The sequence below is a fragment of the Pelmatolapia mariae genome, linkage group LG6 (genome assembly GCF_036321145.2).
Source record: "Pelmatolapia mariae isolate MD_Pm_ZW linkage group LG6, Pm_UMD_F_2, whole genome shotgun sequence".
NCBI lineage: Eukaryota > Metazoa > Chordata > Actinopteri > Cichliformes > Cichlidae > Pelmatolapia > Pelmatolapia mariae.
Genome location: NC_086232.1, coordinates 14,328,444 through 14,346,114, shown reverse-complemented (window position 1 = coordinate 14,346,114; position 17,671 = coordinate 14,328,444). Strand labels below are relative to the sequence as shown.

Here is a 17,671-nt window from a genome sequence, read left to right as displayed (position 1 = left end):
GTTGTAACCGATTTAGTTTAGTCGAGGTAGCAGTCTATAGGCTAACTTATATGAGACTCAGTATAATTTGTAGATTTACTTCACTGCAATAAGCTTTGCTTATTTATACGCTGACCTCACTAGTTTTCGGTAAGAATTGTTTCGTTATTACTCGCGTAATACTACTTTTCGTAATTATCAGTCGTGAGGTTGTCCAGTTTAATTAACTCTAAAGCATAAGCAGCTACAACATGTAGACGTACATTCATGTAAAACACACAACCTATTGTTAATACTGTTTTTAGCCAGTAGGGGGCACTGCCACTCCTATATCCTATCCAATAACTTCCCGAATGCAATATAAAGCTATAACTTCATACGGTCCCAATATTAAAATATGTTGAAAAGCAAAAATATGTTGATATCAGTACCATAACAGATTGCTGTTGTTGAAGGCTGTAGTTATACAGTGGACCAAAGGACTGAATTTCTTTGAATGGATTGTTCAAAAAGTGTTACCATATTTCCATTAAAATCTTTTCTGGATCAAGTATGATCGAGTGTTAGTCAGTGCAATGTCTGTGTTTCATTAGTTTCATTAAAAACTTTTGTGTACATTCAGGATATATTATGGTTCCACACAATTATTGAAGGGATTGTCATTGCAACACCAACTAGACTTAACTTCAGGCGGAGCATTCATGAAAAAGGCTATGTAAATAATTTTTCACTGGAATTGTAACTATGGAAAGAAGAATTATCAAGAATTGCGTGGAGTGGAAACAAAATTTGTGGCAAACATGGTCCACCTTGTACGTCATGATCAACCAACCACCCAGGCCTTTGCTTCACCCCAGTCTTGACTCCATGGCTACAGCCTTGCTTTGCGTCATTGCCTTTAATGCCTTTTACTTCTAGCCTGCTGCTTCTACAATTACCAATAATGCTAGTTCTGGTAAATGACAATTATTATCACCCTCAATAAAAATAAATAAATAAGAAAAACGGTATGTTGGCTTTACAAAAACCTTAATTGCTACGAAAGCTGATAAACTTTATATATAGTGCTGTAATATTCTCTGAACCCTCCACCCCTGAGGTGCACTGGTGGATCATTTATGCTCTGTGTGTGTGTGTGTGTGTGTGTGTGTGTGTGTGTGTGTGTGTGTGTGTGTGTGTGTGTGTGTGTGTGTGGTTACTGTAAATCTATGCTAAGCTGTCATGAGTGTTCATCTCGGGCCTGATGAAACATTTGTGTTGTGATGGAAATAGTCTCTTCTAGCATCACAGCCTCTGTCCACAGTGCACTCAGTTGTTTCTCAAGAATGAAAATAATGGGATTCATCTTCATCCAAGATAAACACACATGGCATGTTTCAGAGATTTCTCTTAATCACATCATTGTCACCCATCTGTTTATATGTATTTTGAATCATTGTGCTTTTATTTATTCTGTATTTTTATCATCTTGTTTTATAAGATGTGTATATTGGTTTTCTTTTTTATTGATCTGTTCCTTATCTAAATGACTGAGAAGCCTGTCCAAGAGCTCAGGTGTTCTTTTATTCTGGGCACGTGCAGCTGACAAATAAAGTAATTCAAACTTTCATTTTCATGTTGTTCACTCTTCTTGGTAAAAGATAAACAAAAGCTTTTAATCCAACAGTGTGACATTTTTGATGTGTAATGATGCAGATTCATCCTTGTCAGGAGCCTCTGTTCTTTAGCCCTTGTGTGCTGCATGAGCCTCTGCTCCTCATTCATATTAATGCTTTTTTGGCAGACACAATTACTATCTGCTTAGCAACAGATTATACAACTGATATGGCAATAAAGAGAGGAAAATAAGAGGAGAACAAGTGGATGAAGAGAGGACAGATGATGATACCAGCGTGTTTGCTTAGCCCCTTTGTTCTACTTCATATAAGTGTGTGTGTGTGTGTCTAAAACGTCACGACACAGCTTCAAGCAAAGAAAGGAACTATTTTTATGATGCACCATCTCACGCTAAGCCGAAAATGGCGCTTGTTGTTCATTATTACTAGAAAAAATATGCTCATCGGCTTCGTACATCGATTTAATAACTCAGAGGAACAATTTTAAGATGTAAACCCTGGAAAGCTTGGAATGCTGGGAAGTTAGGAATAAATGGAAGAGACTCCCATCAGAAATATTTTCTCAGAGGATAAATTTGAATAGTCACAGTAATTTGTAACTGATTTTCAGTGTCCATTTTCTCTAAAAAAAAAAAAAAAAAAAAGTAGATCAAACCATATCACAACAGCATCGACAGACTGCGGGTCCAATTGCCAATTGCCTTTCTGGGCACGTCCTCAGGGGCCCATGTATATTTGGGGGCCCATCCAAGAGAAGATGAAATGAAAAAATTTAAAAAAGACCAGAACTGTATCATCTCAAACTTTACTCCTATTTTAACAAAACATAGATAGAGTTTTTTGTTTTTTTTATCATAACTGGTAAAATCCAGTAGTTTTATTTTGTATTTGACCTGCCTTTTTCTCCCCTACACTGATAAAACTAATGGTATCTCCCAAGGTCAGCTAGCTATCTAATAGCACTTCCAAAATAAATGAAACAGACATGAGAAAAAAAAAGGGAGGGGGGGATGTCTAGTTTTTTTTTTAATAAAGTTTCCAATTTTTTTTCGAGTATTTCGGGATGAAAACATTGTTAACTTTAAAATTGTTGAGACGCAGTGCATCGACCAGCAAGTTAATCCGAAGGTTAGCAGCTCACAGTAACGGTGGATTTACGACCCAAAACATTGACTGGATTTTAATTAAGGAGCCAGGCTGCCTTCACAAGATCATTTATCCGTTAATTTATTCATTCACTTATTTATTGACAAAAAAAAAGTTTATAAATGTTCTTTCTCATAAAAGCTCTCTGGGCTCTACTCTACTGTTTCAACACTCATCCGGGAGCGGGACTGTAGCAGTCTACTGGCAACAGAGGTGCTGAAAGGAGGAAAAAGAGGAGACCACCAAACAGACAAAGGGAATGAGAGGAGAAAAAGAACAGGTGTGTGTGCTTTGATGGTTACTTTAACCATCACATTACTGTATGAGATTTCTGATCATTGAAGAAAGAAAAAAGCTCTAGGGCCCATCAGACACTTGTTCACAGGGGTGTTTAACTCTATGATCCACGCATGGACAGACTCGTTTCAGATGTGCCAAGACCAGTGGAAGGTTTACAAATGAAGCACCGGACACATTTTACAACAAAGTTATTTTACTGACACCATATAAAAATGTATACACAAAATAGGACTCAAATAAAGTGCATCATCCCGTTTGCTCCCCTTAAACTATGAGCATTACAGGCCCCGCTGGCTTTCAGACACATTAAAGTGACCCAAGGAGCCGTCACCCGTGAACAGGTGTGAAACTGAGCAGGCGCAGTCCAGCTGCAGCTGTTTCTACGACAGAACACAGCTGTTGTGCTTCTTCAGCGAGGGTCTCTTCCTAGCTCGGGGCTTTGGCACGGTGTCTCTGCGTGTCCATGCCGCGGGGCTCAGTCGTGGCGGCAGGTTCACCTGTTGCAGCAGCGAGCTGAACACCCCGACCGCGTTTCTGCCCGTGCTCGCGGACGCCTCCACGAAGTCTGCGCCCCACTCAGCCTCCACCGTGGCCATGGCGTCGCAGGCAACCTGCGCTCGACCTTCGCTCTCGGTCAGATCCGCTTTGCTGCGGACCACGGTGATGGGGACGCTCCTGCCGCCGCCGCGCAGCTCCAGAATCTCGGCGCGCAGTCGACGCACTTGCTCGAAGGAGCCGGGCTCGTCTGCCGCGTACACCAGGGCGAAGGCGTCGCTGTGTCGGATGCAGAGCTCCCGCATAGCCGGGAACGAGTAGCTGCCGCTCGTGTCCAGTATCTCCAGCCGCATCTTCTCCTCAGAGCCCGCGGTGTCATACTCGAGCACGTGAAGCTCCTCGACAGTGCGCGTGTACTTGTGCTCGAATCCGTCGTGGAGGAATCGGTGGATGAGCGCGGTCTTGCCAACCCCCGCTGCTCCCAGGAATACAAGCCGGACCGTGCTGGGACGCCCTGACGGAGACATCCCGACGATCCCGGTGCACGTGCAGCTTTATGCAGCTTCATGCAGCCAGGCTATTTATAGGCTGCTCCACCGATACGACCCCACCCGGTCGTTCTCCGCTCAAAATCGCTCAAGTTCAGACTCTGAAAGCCACGGAGCACACCCGATTTGGCAGCATGGAAACATAAATGATTTATGGATTTAATGTCTTTTCAGCGCTTATGTCAACATGTGTGAAAGAGTCGAACACGTGCGTTTGTTTGCAGCGTTTGTGAGTCATGGAACTCAATGTTAGTGTATTTCACAGGAACCCGGATATCATAAATCATTTCCACAACACAGTTCACAACAGTGTGTATACAATAACAAGCTTCTGTCGAAGCTTTGTAGTTAATTTACAACCCATGGTTAGCCTTTTTACATCCCACCATTGTGTTTGCTTATTTACTGCAATGATCCGAATCCCCTTTTTTATTAATAGAACAATGGGGATGCTAAACCCTTCTGGATCCTCATCGTAAAATGTAATTCTTGCAGCACTCTACTTCCCACCAGCAGAAATACAGCTCTGGCGGTGAGCAAGAACCCCCACCTGCTGATCAAACCCTGTGTTTGCAAAGGGTGGCCAATCAGAAGAAAGCTGGCAAAAAAAAGCTAGGAGGGAGCTGCAACTTGTTACTTGACAGAGGATGAATTAAGGGACTGCTACAAGGCCCAGTATAAAATAAATCATGATTCTGAACTGCGAAGAAGTTATTTTGATTTTCCTATCTAAAAGAAGCATGTAAGTCCCATTTCAGGTTCAGTGGTCAAACTTGAGACTTAACCACAGTGAGTGTGTCACCAGTAAATCTTCCCCTTCCCAACTAAATGTGTGCACCGTCTTCTGCTCGGTGATTACACCTTTGCTTTTGAATTATTGGCTCGTTTCTCTCAGTCCTTTGACTCAACATTTCCACCCACACCTGAATTTGTTATTGTGGCCACAACCTGAAGTCCGGTGGTAATAAAAAAAAACAAAAAACAAACAGTCATACACGCTCGCAAACAAGGTCCTGTCACGTGCAGTTATATTTACACCATGTGTGGAAGGTTTCTTTTTAATGACAGTCCTGCCACAAAGACCCATTGTTTGATGCAAATACACATGCTCTATAATCTGATGATTAAAGCGCACTACCTGTAATTAAAAGCGCTGCTGGCCTTCCAAAAGAAATCTGGAAAGCATCAGGCTGCCCAGTGGTAACTGGCTGTGTGGACCTACCAGCAGCACCGTGAAGAAGCTGTCAGTGGTGTGATGATGCGAACACATTGACCTCACAGCAGGTGGCTGGCATGAATATAATTTATGTGATGCAAGTAATGGGGTTTTAGAAAACTGTACTCGCTAAATTTTTTCTTATGAAGCGTGTAATTACTGTCACAAAGTCATGTGCATAACTTTGTGCTGAACATTGGGGGGGGGGGGGGGGGGGGGTCAAGATCTCTGTCTAAATAAATAAAAAAAATCTGGGTAAATTCCCAGATGATTAAACATGCAACTATTCTGTTGGTAATAACTGAAATGAGTAAAGAAAAGCAACAGCCTATTTATGCAAGATAATTCATAATTTTATTGGGGGGGGGGGGGGGGTTATATTGGCTGGGTCTGATTATTGGGGGGTCATAACCCCCCTAACCCCCCTGGAAATTACGCCCCTGCACGAAGTACAGAACTAAAGTCTCCGCCCTTGTCTCGCTGACCAACTTGGTCTGGCTGGACGCTGCACTTGGTAAATAGGTACTGCGATAGCTTGTCATTGTGCGCGTGTATTTGGGTGAGTGCATTTGCTTCTCTTATCTGTACCCTTGAAGAAGTGTATGCAGTAATATAATGGAGCAAATAAGACGGGAACAAACAGTAAAAACAGAACAAGCCAACCTTGAAACTGACCTGAGGTCTGCTGGAACTCTCGTACAAGTGGTTGCAGCTTTAAGGGGGGTTCTAAGTGCTTTGGGTCATTTCAGAATCTGGGTAAATCCATATGGTAGCTGCGAGGTGTGAACCACGAATCAATACAACAATTTAGAACAACAAAAATAGTAGTGTGAAATTTCTTTTACACACTCAGCTTTTGTGCATGAAAACATTTTCAGATTGATAGAAGCAATGGCTTCACTGAAACATATTCCAGAAAGCTGGAAGCATTTATTATCCTTCTGTCTATCAATTTTCTTCTGCTTATTTAAGTCAGGGTTGTGGGAAGGAGGAGGAGCTGGAGCCTATCCCTGCTGCCGTGGGCTGAGACACTGGGTAGACTCTGAACAGGTCACCAGTCTGTCATAGGGCCAAGACATAGAAACACACAACCATTCACACATATGGGAAATTTTAAATCACCAATTAACATAATTCCACACAGAAAGGCTGCGGCCAGGTGATGGATTTGAACCCAGGACCTTCGGATTGTGAGACAATGCACCAGAATACTGCTCCACACACTCACCTAAAATATAAATATAAATATAAATGTTGCCAGGGCAACATTTGCCTTAATGCACAGTTATAATAATTATTTATCTTAATTAATAATATTAATTAAGGTTATAGTTTAAGCTAGGAATAACAGAAGTGCCCATATACTTTGGTGATAAAGTGAAAATCAGTTTTAAAGCACTTTTAAATGATGTACACTAGATGGCAGCAGTAGACACATTAGAAAAGCATTCTGACAGTTGGAGTTGCAATTAAAAACTGGGAAGTTGCTGCTGTTGCAAGTATGTGATCTGTGCAGAAGTAACAGCAAAGAGTCATCGATATGTTACACAGGAATCATGGGTATAAATAATGAAATCGGCAACGGCTTCATATCTTACAGTAGCTTACCCTTAAACAAAATCTGTCCTCTCTCAGTCAGAGAGGCACATTAAAAGAAAACGTTTTCATGCAGTTTAGATGAATCTGAGGTGTGTCAACTGTGGGCTTCGCCAAAACACTGGCATCTGCTGCAGTCCTCTGATATATGTGTACATGTTTAGACATCCTTGTGAGGACAGAAAATTGCCATGCTACTGTACTTGTGGGGACCAACACCTCTCCCCACGAGTTTGAAGGCATTTTTGAGGCTCAAAATGTGGTTTTAGTGTCAGGGTTACAATTAGGTTATAGTTAGATTTAGGCTAAGGGTTAGGGTTAGGCATTCATTTTTGATGGTTAGGGTAAGAGGCTGGGGAAGGCATTATGTCAATTAGATGTCCTCACTAAGACATGAAAATGAGTGAGTGTGTGTGTGTATTTTATTATGGTTATGGTTTTTTACTTCAAGATTCATAAAAGATTTAGTGTCCTTTTATGAGTTTGCATAAAGGGACACTGCTGCTAGACATAGTGTATGAGAGCATTGTCATTGTGAGTGTGGTACATTCTAGTATTAGCATGTTACTCAAGAGTTCTCCCACTGGTATGACTATCGACACATTACATAATTTATCCTAAAATATATATATAATAAAATAAAAAAACAACTGTTCTTACAGTTTTGTCAGGATGGTAAAACACTGTCCCATTTCACTTTGAGGAGTTTCTTTATCACGTTTATTGCCCAGGAGAAATCTGTCCTATAATTGAAGGACAAAGAAAACCTCACTCCTGCTTTGTCTTCACTTCTGTTCATTGCTCTGTCCCTCCGCTCCAGTGCCATGTGAGCTTTTTTCTGGCAGGAGGAATTGGCTCAAACCTGACATGTGCTTTCTCTTAAAGACTTTGTGCACACAAACTGAAAAAGGCATGGGAGGTTATCATATTACCTTGAGCACAGTGGACGCTCCAATCCATTTAATAAGCACTCAGGCTTTTAATTTCCACAGTCCTCGTGTAAGTGTGTGAGAAACTGTGTTTGTAGTTACACAGGGCGGTTCTGCTTTGGTTATTACAAGGTTTGCTGGGATTATTCAGCAATGTGTGTTCCATCTTTTAACAGTCATCTTCCTCGAGCCTCGTTCCTGCATTACTTGTTGCCATGGTAACACGCAGAGACCCTGCAGTGAAAGATGAAGGATGATCGTTCGTCTGCTTTTGCGTGTATTCAAACACGCGTGGTAAGTTTTGCACCCATTATAGCATTCGAGAGTTGAGATTTGGTCTGCAGAAGAGAGAAAGTGGAGTAGGTTACCTCCTTCTTGAGCTCGGCTGCCTTTCTCCTCTACCGTTTTGGCTCAGTGCAATCTCAGGGGGACGTGATGCAGGCTCTTTCTTCCTTCTCCCACACACACCAGCATTTGCTAAATAGCCTCATCAGAACAAGATGGTTGGAGGAAAAAATCTATGAAAAGAATAATAATGTAGGTCCACCTTCTTTTCTGTTTAGGTGTAACATGAAGAAACATGTGACCCAAATGCTCAGCTCAGTTGTTGCACAGAGAGATCAACTGAGCCCTGTTATTGATCCATATGCTTTGGTCTTTTCACACAATTTAATAACAATAAAAACAGCATTATTAAGTATTATCAGGCTTATCTTTTTCACTATGTGCGAGCTGTTCAGTTTTAAAGTTACATCTATCAACCGGATTCCTGTAAAGGGACAGGATGACTTCTTGCTCCCAGAGTAGCTATCTTACCTAATCATGTGATCTGCAATATTGCTCTCACTTCCTTTTTCGGACTTGTTTTTATGGGATCAATTCAGTTATATTACGGGCAAGATTAGACCAGAGGCAGGGAACTTGTGAGGCTGTACTTTGAGCATGCTCAAAATGAAATTGTAAGCACACTACCATTTTGCAGCTGCAGAGCCAAGGGGTGGCCGTATACACCATATAGAATGTCTAGTCACTGCACACAATCATCATGATTGGAATATGACTGAAATGATCCTATAAAAACCAGAACAAGGAAGTGAGTGCGCTATTACAGCTCACATGATTAGGCAAGACAGCTGCTCCGGGAGCAAGAAATCGCAGGTGCAGCCTTAACACTGAATAACTTACAAGTTATTGTAAGCACATTGTAAGAACTTTGGATTGAAAGGTCGTCAGGCAGTGAGGAAGCGTGTGGTTTCACACATCACATCCAGTTTAAATAACTCTGAAAAGTGATTTCTGCCCAAGGCTTCATAAGGAGATATCACTAACCAGTGGGTGACATCAAGGTTCACCACTTATAACTTTTATACTGTCCATGTTTCTACAGTTATTGTTCCCATCCTTCCACCTATCCTTATCAGGGTCACGAGGGGGCCGGAGCCTATTCCAGCTACCATAGAAAAAAATTGAATACTACAACCAACAATTTAAACTGCCATTAAAGAATTTAGTGTTGCACTGAAAAAGCTATTAATGAGTTCTCATGGAGTAGTCCTGCCCAAACAAGCAAGGAATAAAGATATTTTGGCCTACATCAGTTTGCCCCACATAAAAGAAATGAATGTCATATTAGTTTCTGTAACACTCTAATGGGCTCAGCCTGGCAACGCCAGAAAAAAATAGTTGTGTTTAATTATCTTAAATATGGGTTCATCATTTAGCTAGTTAAACACCAGACACAACTGAGGGTGAATGGGATTATTTTTAAAAGTCTTAAAGCACCGACTGAATGATTGAGTCACATTGAATGAAGGGGAACATAAATGTAGATGGAAGTTGGTGTGAATCTTTAGAAATAATCCCTCAAATCCACAAATGCCCTCTCTTTGTGGAGCTAACCCTTTCAAGTAAAATCAACCGAGAGAAAAACAAGACGATCCACTGTTGAGAAGGTAAACTTTATTGGACTTTTCACTTGATTAAAATGTATGAGCATGAAAGGGAAAAGACAGAATACTCTATGGAAGGCACAGCCAGAGAGATGACTCCACCATTGTGTTTACAAACCACCAGCAGCAGCACGCAATCCAAAGCGGGCACTTCATCACCACAAACATGTGCTTTTAACGTCGTTCAAAAAGGACGCTGTAATATTGTGCTCATTTTCGGGCGCTGTGCTAGAACAGCTGGAATTAATGCATTTTTATTTATATGCATTTGTGTGCGTTTGAGTGCGTTGTGTGTCATTATTGTGCTAAGGCGACTCCTTCACTCGGTGAGTGAGTTTCGAAGCGCCTTTCAACTGTTTTTATTTTATTCACCAAGAGTGTACAGGCAAAAAAAAAGACACGTTAGATCTGCCAGCCCCTGGCTCTGTGTTTCCCATGGTTGCTATGGTTTGAATAATTGAGTGACAAAAAAAGAGCAGTATTTACAGCAGACGCGTGTAAATCAGTAACATTCCTTCATCTGATGAGCATTATGCGTTACACTTTGAACGAGAATAGGAGATGTAAGCAGCGTGTAGAGGCAGCAGGACAATTAGCAGGAGAAGGTTTGAAGGTTAGATACTGCGAGTTATGGGTTATAGTATTCAACACGTTCATTTACACCAGTAGTTACCACAGATAGGCACAACTTATAAGAATAACTGTCCTGACGGTTATCAGGTACGGCATGTGTAAAGTTTAACTGGGAGTGAAACAAATACTGTGCAATCACACTACAATGCATTCAGTTAACAGCAAGTCGTTGTAAATCCAAGCCTCCAGTACAAAGACCAGTAAGATGAGATAATTACTGAGAAATTTTAAAAAACACAACAAAAACAAAACACCTTTAGCACTTTGGTTCCTCTCGTCAGCGTCATTTTTCCGCCGCCCATCCAAACAAATTCAGAACTGCGCACACGCACACAGGCACGCACACATATGCAAAAGAAAGAAAGAACTGCTACCTACACTAACTACCTCTAGTTTGAAGCATAGTGGAGAAGTCCAGCTGTGCTTTCTCAATATTCCCAGAGGGTGGCGCTCTCCAGGGAGTCTGCACTCGCCTTGAGCCCTCCAGCGTGATCCCCTTTGAGATACTTCCCCCTCAGAGTACGAATGGCCATCTTGTTGAGGTCACAGAACTCGAGCAGGAACTGGACAGGCGATGAGTCGCCGCACACAATAGCTGTGCCATCTCCAAAACACCAGTACTTCCCCTGGGAGTCTGGACAAACAACACACTTAATGAGGCTCGGCAGACACACAGTACACATATATAAGTATATCAATTTATCAATTTAGTTTAGGAATTCAAGGAAAAGATATTTCACATCATTTTATTTGAATGTTTAAAATACTTTGGGATCAGAATTTGCTGGCCAACAATACAATACCAGATGAAAAATAATGCATCATACTGGCTCACTGTCAAGCCTGAGTATGATGGTTCAAATGGGAGATGGCCCCGGGTGAGTGATCCATACAGCTATAATGGCTTTCCCATTAGATGCTTAAATATTGACTTTCCCTTAAGCAGGGTGGGGTTGAAGAGGGTTGGGTTGTGGAGAACACTATTTTAAACACCATGGCAAACATCACCACATTCATTAGAAAATCAAATCAAAGCCACGAGACAAGAAAATGGAAGCATTGTTTATTGAACGATCTGAATCTGATACAGGCTCTTTTGCTACAGAGGTTTCAGTCAGCTTCTTTGTCTCATTCTAGCACAACTGCTGTGTTGTGTAGATGGCTTCAGTTATATTAAGTATATCTTTGACAAAATACTAAATATAACTGCACATTTCTTGTTATCCACATTAGACCTGGCTCCCTGGAAAGTATTCAAATGCATTAACTAGTCACACTTAAGTCACGTTCTGTGACTTCTAGTAAGAAAAAAACAGTATGACCTGCCAAAACAACACATTGCATCTAAGTGACACACAAATTTAGTGTTTTATTCAAACAGTTACACACCTTTGAAGGAGTAAGCACCATTGTGGAACTCCAGCTGAAAAACATCGTAGGATGCTCGGTTGGAGTCTAGGGTTGCCGTTCCAGCTTTTCGAGCCCCGATGAACCCGTGCTCCCCGCGGAGGACGATGATTGGACGGTTGATGAGCTTCATCAGGAACTGTTCAGCCTCCCCTGAAGTGAAAAAAGATTAAGGTTGGACCAAACTACTCTGGGGCTCGTTTCATAAAAGCACCTTACGCGGGTATATGGGGGCATTAGAGGACGTGGCATAGGTAACTCAAACATCTGCGGAGGCACCATCAATGCTGAACCATAACATCTTTTTTCCACACATATTACATTTAATATGTTGATATGATGTGCATCAACATTTTTTTGGTGAAAAAGTTGTATTTGGGAATGTAAGGAGCATGGCTGACCTGCGCTGTCAATGGTAGCAGCCAGCTGCCCGTTCTTCTTAGCAGTCACGTACTTGCCGTTGGCTGCACGGATACACACACGGCCGTCACGCCACTCCAATTCAAAGTAGCTATTGGCAGACCTGAAACACACCCACACAATAAACAAGCCAGTTATTCCACTGAATGTTGGTTATGCATTAAATAAAATGGGTGTTAACCAACATTCAACATTATATGGTGTGTGCGTATGTGTGTTGTTACTTGGTGGAGGCAGTGCACTGCAGTCCTCCGGTAGCTGTGAGTGTCCAGTATTTTCCAGCAGCGGTCCTGAAGGCACACTTCCTGTCCTCACGGCTCATCTCCAGCTGAAAGACTTCCTGGTCCCCTTCCTCATCCTGATTGGCTGACAAATCCATGCCTAGAAAAGTGGGGCAGACTGCTGTCAGCTTTCATTCTTGTCTCTGGATGTCTGAAACTTTCAAACCCTTCAATTTATGAACTTTCTCCCGAGAGACTCTTAAAGCCAGAGGATATCTCAAACTCACAAAGATCTGGGTCTTACTGCACCCATTCAGTGGATTCACCAGTCCTGAATGGGACTAGATAAGAGAAGAAGAAGTAGATGTGGTCATGTGAGCAGAGTAACGATAAAGCAGAAAGTTTTTCCTCATCATTAAACGTATCATTGATCAGTTTAATTCTAATGTGTCGTGATTACGCCGCATCCTCTAATGAACATCTCTGCTTATGATCCATTTGTCAGCCTGCTGACTCAAAACATGTACACTCCAACTATATGCTAAAGATTTGAAATTCAAAAGCAAACCATTCAAATCAAGTGCTGTGTAAAAACAAATGTGTGTGTTACATAGCCATAAGTTAACACGCCTTTGGGAAAACACTGCTGATCCAGTCAGCTGTTCCATGCAGAATCGTCTGCTGCTGATCACGGGGATGACCATTGAATTGGAGCCATGTTTGAGGTCAAATGACATGTGCCACTTAAATATTCCTCACTTTAAGCTGTAATTATTTTCACTTCATCTGCAAAGGGAAATAGCTACTAGAGTTCACTACTTGTTTTTTTGTCCCTTTTTCTTTGTTTTTTGCTGGACAGCTAAATTAAAGTGAATTAATTGTTTTAAAAAAGGCAGCCATCTGCAAATATAGGCTCTGAGACTAAAACCAAAACAATGAGCTAAATTGTAGAGCTGAACAATAATTGTGAGTTCATCAAAACAAGAAAGAGTTCACCCATAAATCAAATCATGAATCAAATACATGTGCTGTAATGATATTTGTCTAAGCTTTTTTGGTGTGAGTTGCCAGTTTTGCAGATATAAGCGGTTTTCCTACAATATAATGGAACTAAATGGCACATAAAAGTGCCAGAAATACATTTTAAAAATTCAAATGCAATGTATTTTACATAAATCATGACATGGTTCCTCAGTACAAATCCACCAACCTTGTAATGAACAATTACATGAAGAGACTGGTATTCCACCATATCCCTCCATAGAAGGAATCATGTTCTTGCATATGAGGAGATGTTAGTGAGACTGTGATCAGATTTAATGTATTTGGATATTAAGTTTAAACCAAGCATGAAAATGGAGAAGAAAGGTGATTCAAGTAACCATTTACAGAGAAGATAAATTATAGAGAAACAGCAGTTCTCTGGGCAAAATGCCTTGTTGATGTCAGAGTTCAGAGAAGAATGGTCAGACTGCTTCAAGCTGATAGGACAGCAACAGGAAGGGCACCTCTGGACTGTACAGCATAGAAGATCTCACTCAGTGCCAGTCCTGTCAGCTAAGAACAGGAAACTGAGGCTACAATTTACACAAGCTTACCAAACCTGGACAACAAAAGACTGGAAAAAGCATTTCTTACTCTGTTGAGTTTCAATTTCTGCTGCAACATTTGGATAATTGGTTCAGGATTTGATGTAAACAACATGAAAACATGGATCCATTCTACTGTATATTACTGGCTCAGGCTGGTGGTGTAATGGTGTGGTGGATATTTTCTTGTCATACTTTGGGCCTCTCAGTACCAACTGACCATTGTTTAAACACCACAGCCTACCTGAGTATTGTTGCTGACCATGTCCATCCCTTTATGGCTGCAGCATACCACACCACGTCACAAAGCTTAAATTTGTGCTCTACTGGATCTCAATCCAGTAGAGCACTTTTAGGATGTGGTGAAATGGCAGAGCCCCATCATCTCTGCAACCCACATCGAGACAACATATTTTGAATACTAGAAGAAGAAACGTGTTAATATGTTTGAATATGAACTTAGCGCGAGATTAACACATCTATTGATAGGGAAAACCGGTTCCAGACAAAGAGCAAAAAGATTTGACCTGTAGACTTCTCAGCCTCACATTACATAAAACCAGTCCACCTTGGAAGAGTTCAGATAAAAATGTCTCTGTCCTCATTACTAACACCCAAGCTGCCAGCTAACAAAATGCTTGTGCAATGCCCATATTGAGCCCACTGAACTATTAGTGGTTAGTACAAATGCAGCAGCACTGTTATTCCTTTAACAAAGAAAAGAAATTGTGATGAATTATAAGTCCAATTCCCCTGGTCCTGCTTTCCATCAGCCTTTCAATTATGGTCACAATTGAGGTCACAAGTCACTGCCTTACATACACTGACCTCATTCAAGCAAACCATCCTCTATTTCCCCTGGTATGCTCTCTGTCTCTCTCACTCTCACTCACACACTGATAAATCGCTGTTAATGTTGTGCACAGAATCAATTAGAGACCGGGAGGCAACGAGACAATTGGGTTGCATGTGGGATGAAGACCCACATTCAGCAGACCTGTGTAAGGCACACCTCGCTCTTTGTGGCCCGCGTTCTCTGCCTCTCCACCATTTTTCCATTGTCTCCAAAGCAAATCTGCCCTCGTTTTCTGTCTGTTCTGAGATAAAGAACGATGCACAGCTGCAGACTGAAGCTGACCCCGGGCCAGCAACCACAGAGCAGGGGTAGAATTACTGCAGGAAAAATGTTAAGCTGGGCAGGGACTGCCCCCCCCCCCCAAAAAAAAGCGGAGGGGAGGGGAGGGGGGCGATAATGAAAAACACATGGTGTGGGAGGAAAATGAGCTAACGGGGGTCTCCAATTCTGCTCTACTTTTTCATACAGACATGCAACAGCTGCCTCCTGCTGTGTCCAGCTATGCGGTGACCTCACGGTGAAACTGCATTTCTTTTACTTGGTGTCTCTTGGGTCAGTGCAGCTGTACAGCCTCACCTTGCCTTGTGGAGACGTTTCTCTCGTTGCCTGCAGTCAGCACGACCTGCGCGTGGCTGCGCTCCAGGCCGAACTGTTCATCCTTTCCCACCCGGGTGCTCCTCCCAGACTTCATAGTGCCGGTGGGGCCTACGGGGGCCAGGTAGCGACCGTTACAGTCGCGGAATGCCACTTTCCCGGAGTGGAACTCCAGCATGTAGCCGGTATCCTTGTCCGTTGTGGTGGACAGGCTGCCGTCGTTGCGCAAAAAGCGATTGTCAGAAGTCTCGAGGTGGTAGCGCTGATCGCGGTACACCAGGGTCACAAGCGAGTCGACCCCCCAGGGGACATCCCGATCTATTGACACCTCCTCCCGGGCGCTCAGGTGGGCGAAGCGCTTGCGGGCGAAGCTGTAGAGGTTGACCTGCGGGTGCACGGCCAGGTGCATGCTCCATCTCTCCGCTGGCGAGGCGGTCTGCGCAAAGCAGGTGATCCGGTCCTCGCTGCCGCCGAGGAAGCGGCCGTAGGGCTCGGACTGCAACGACCACCGCCCGTCCTCGTGCACCGTTATGACGAAGCGGCAGTCCCGCTCGCGCGTCTCGCTGTCCGCGGTAACGTTGCCGTCTTTGTCCGTGGCGAGGTAGCGGCCCAGGTGGGACAGGAGGAACACGGCGCTGTCGTCTTCCCCGGTCTGCTCCAGGGTCCACGTCTGCTTCTTCTTCAGGCTGCTGGCCGAGGCGTTGATTTTGAAGCCGAATGTTTCCGCAGTCAGATACTTGCCCTCGCTGTTGATGAGGCCCAGAGGGATCTGCAGCAGGTCCCCGTCAGCGCCGTTTGAGGACATGATTGCAGCTTGAAAAGAGGAGCAAAGAAAGGAGATGCTGGTCTTATAGAGAGGGATAGACAGACGGACAGAGGGAGGGAGAGAGACTGTGGGGGTGTTTGAAGGAGAGAGAGAGAGATTGCTGCTGCTGATGGTGCTGATGGTGATCAGTGTCCCCTAACTGGGTAAAAATCCGGACTGGCTCGCTGGAGCTGCAGGAGTTGCAAGCTTGTGAGTTTTTTGTTTTTTTTTTCAAGGCAGTACACGCCCCAGATACAGATACAGGCAGAGGAGCTGGAGGGAGATGACTGCAATTTTGACAAACCACTCCACCCCTGCACTGATCTTCACATAGCCCCACACATATATAACCTATATAACCAGTATGATCCACACCATCAGCACTAACTTTTCCATTCCTCCTGGTGAGCTCTGCTAGGTCCATGTGGATTCACCACCTAACAGATTTGGTATGTTTGTGCTGGAAAGAGGCAGAGAAAGGCCATTTTCAGTATACAGAAGGCCAGGTGCTGGGATCTCTTATGAGTCAAATGTCCCCTCTGAATCTGATGTGGGGTAGTTTTTAGTATAATGTTCTCTTCCCCCTGTAGTTTTCACAAAATCTGTGCTGAAAAAAATTACCAAACAAAACTACTGAGAGTGAAACAATGAAAACATTGTGTTTTCACACATGAAAATCAGAGATCAGAGACAAAAGTGCGAATTTACTCAGTTGTTTCCCTTCATTGTAATTCCACCCATTTTCCATCCTGTAGTCTGATCAGCCCTTCCGTCCTTCTCCCCCGTGCTTTGTCATAACTCCTGTCTACACATCCACCTTTATTTACTCTGAGAGAGAGAGACAGAGAGAGCGATAACAGGCGGGTGCTTATCCTTTCCTCACGCCCACTACCCCAGGAGAGCTTTCGAAGGTATAAAAAGCTCCATGAGAAGCTAAATGAAGCTTTTCTCTTTTCTTCTTCTTTTATTTTCCAGTAGTTGAACATATAATCGATTATGGTAATGGTATTTTGATTTTGTACTGCAAAGTTATCTTCCTCGCAGCTATAAGCCAGTGAAGTTTTCTCACAGTGGCTTTTCTTCTGATTGCCTGTGTAAAGCTAAAAACCATTAATTCCTAATGTAATTTGAGGATGTAGTTGAAAGACGGGCTAGTTCATGAACAGTTCACTTTGTATGCATACATTTTCACTTGGTTTTAATTTAGGGAGATCAGTGGCTTGCAAAGTTGCTGCGTGAAAAATTGGTGTGCTGCTGCGTCAGTAACCTAATAAAAATCAGGAAAATCTTTGACAACTTTACTCACTTCACTTTAAGCTTTTGATCTTTGATAACTGTAAAACAAACGTAGGTTTTTGATTGTTATCTGGAC

The 17,671-nt window shown here is 42.8% G+C and overlaps 2 protein-coding genes across 2 annotated transcripts; both read right to left on the bottom strand.

Moving 5' to 3' along the window:
- Window positions 1-3,266: 3,266 nt before the first annotated feature.
- LOC134628483 (ras-related protein Rap-2b-like) lies at window positions 3,267-4,252 on the bottom strand. Its single transcript, XM_063475166.1, has one exon. It carries the CDS (start codon window positions 4,061-4,063, stop codon window positions 3,422-3,424), a length of 642 nt encoding a protein of 213 aa, XP_063331236.1. The 5' UTR covers window positions 4,064-4,252; the 3' UTR covers window positions 3,267-3,421.
- A 5,512-nt stretch (window positions 4,253-9,764) lies between these two features.
- Window positions 9,765-16,456, bottom strand: LOC134629002 (fascin-like). The gene is made up of 5 exons (XM_063475877.1): window positions 15,477-16,456; window positions 12,459-12,615; window positions 12,216-12,337; window positions 11,797-11,967; window positions 9,765-11,041 (listed from the first exon to the last, which is right to left on the bottom strand). The coding sequence occupies exons 1-5, from the start codon at window positions 16,297-16,299 to the stop codon at window positions 10,836-10,838; spliced, it is 1,479 nt and encodes a 492-aa protein (XP_063331947.1). The 5' UTR covers window positions 16,300-16,456; the 3' UTR covers window positions 9,765-10,835.
- Between the last annotated feature and the right edge of the window lie 1,215 nt (window positions 16,457-17,671).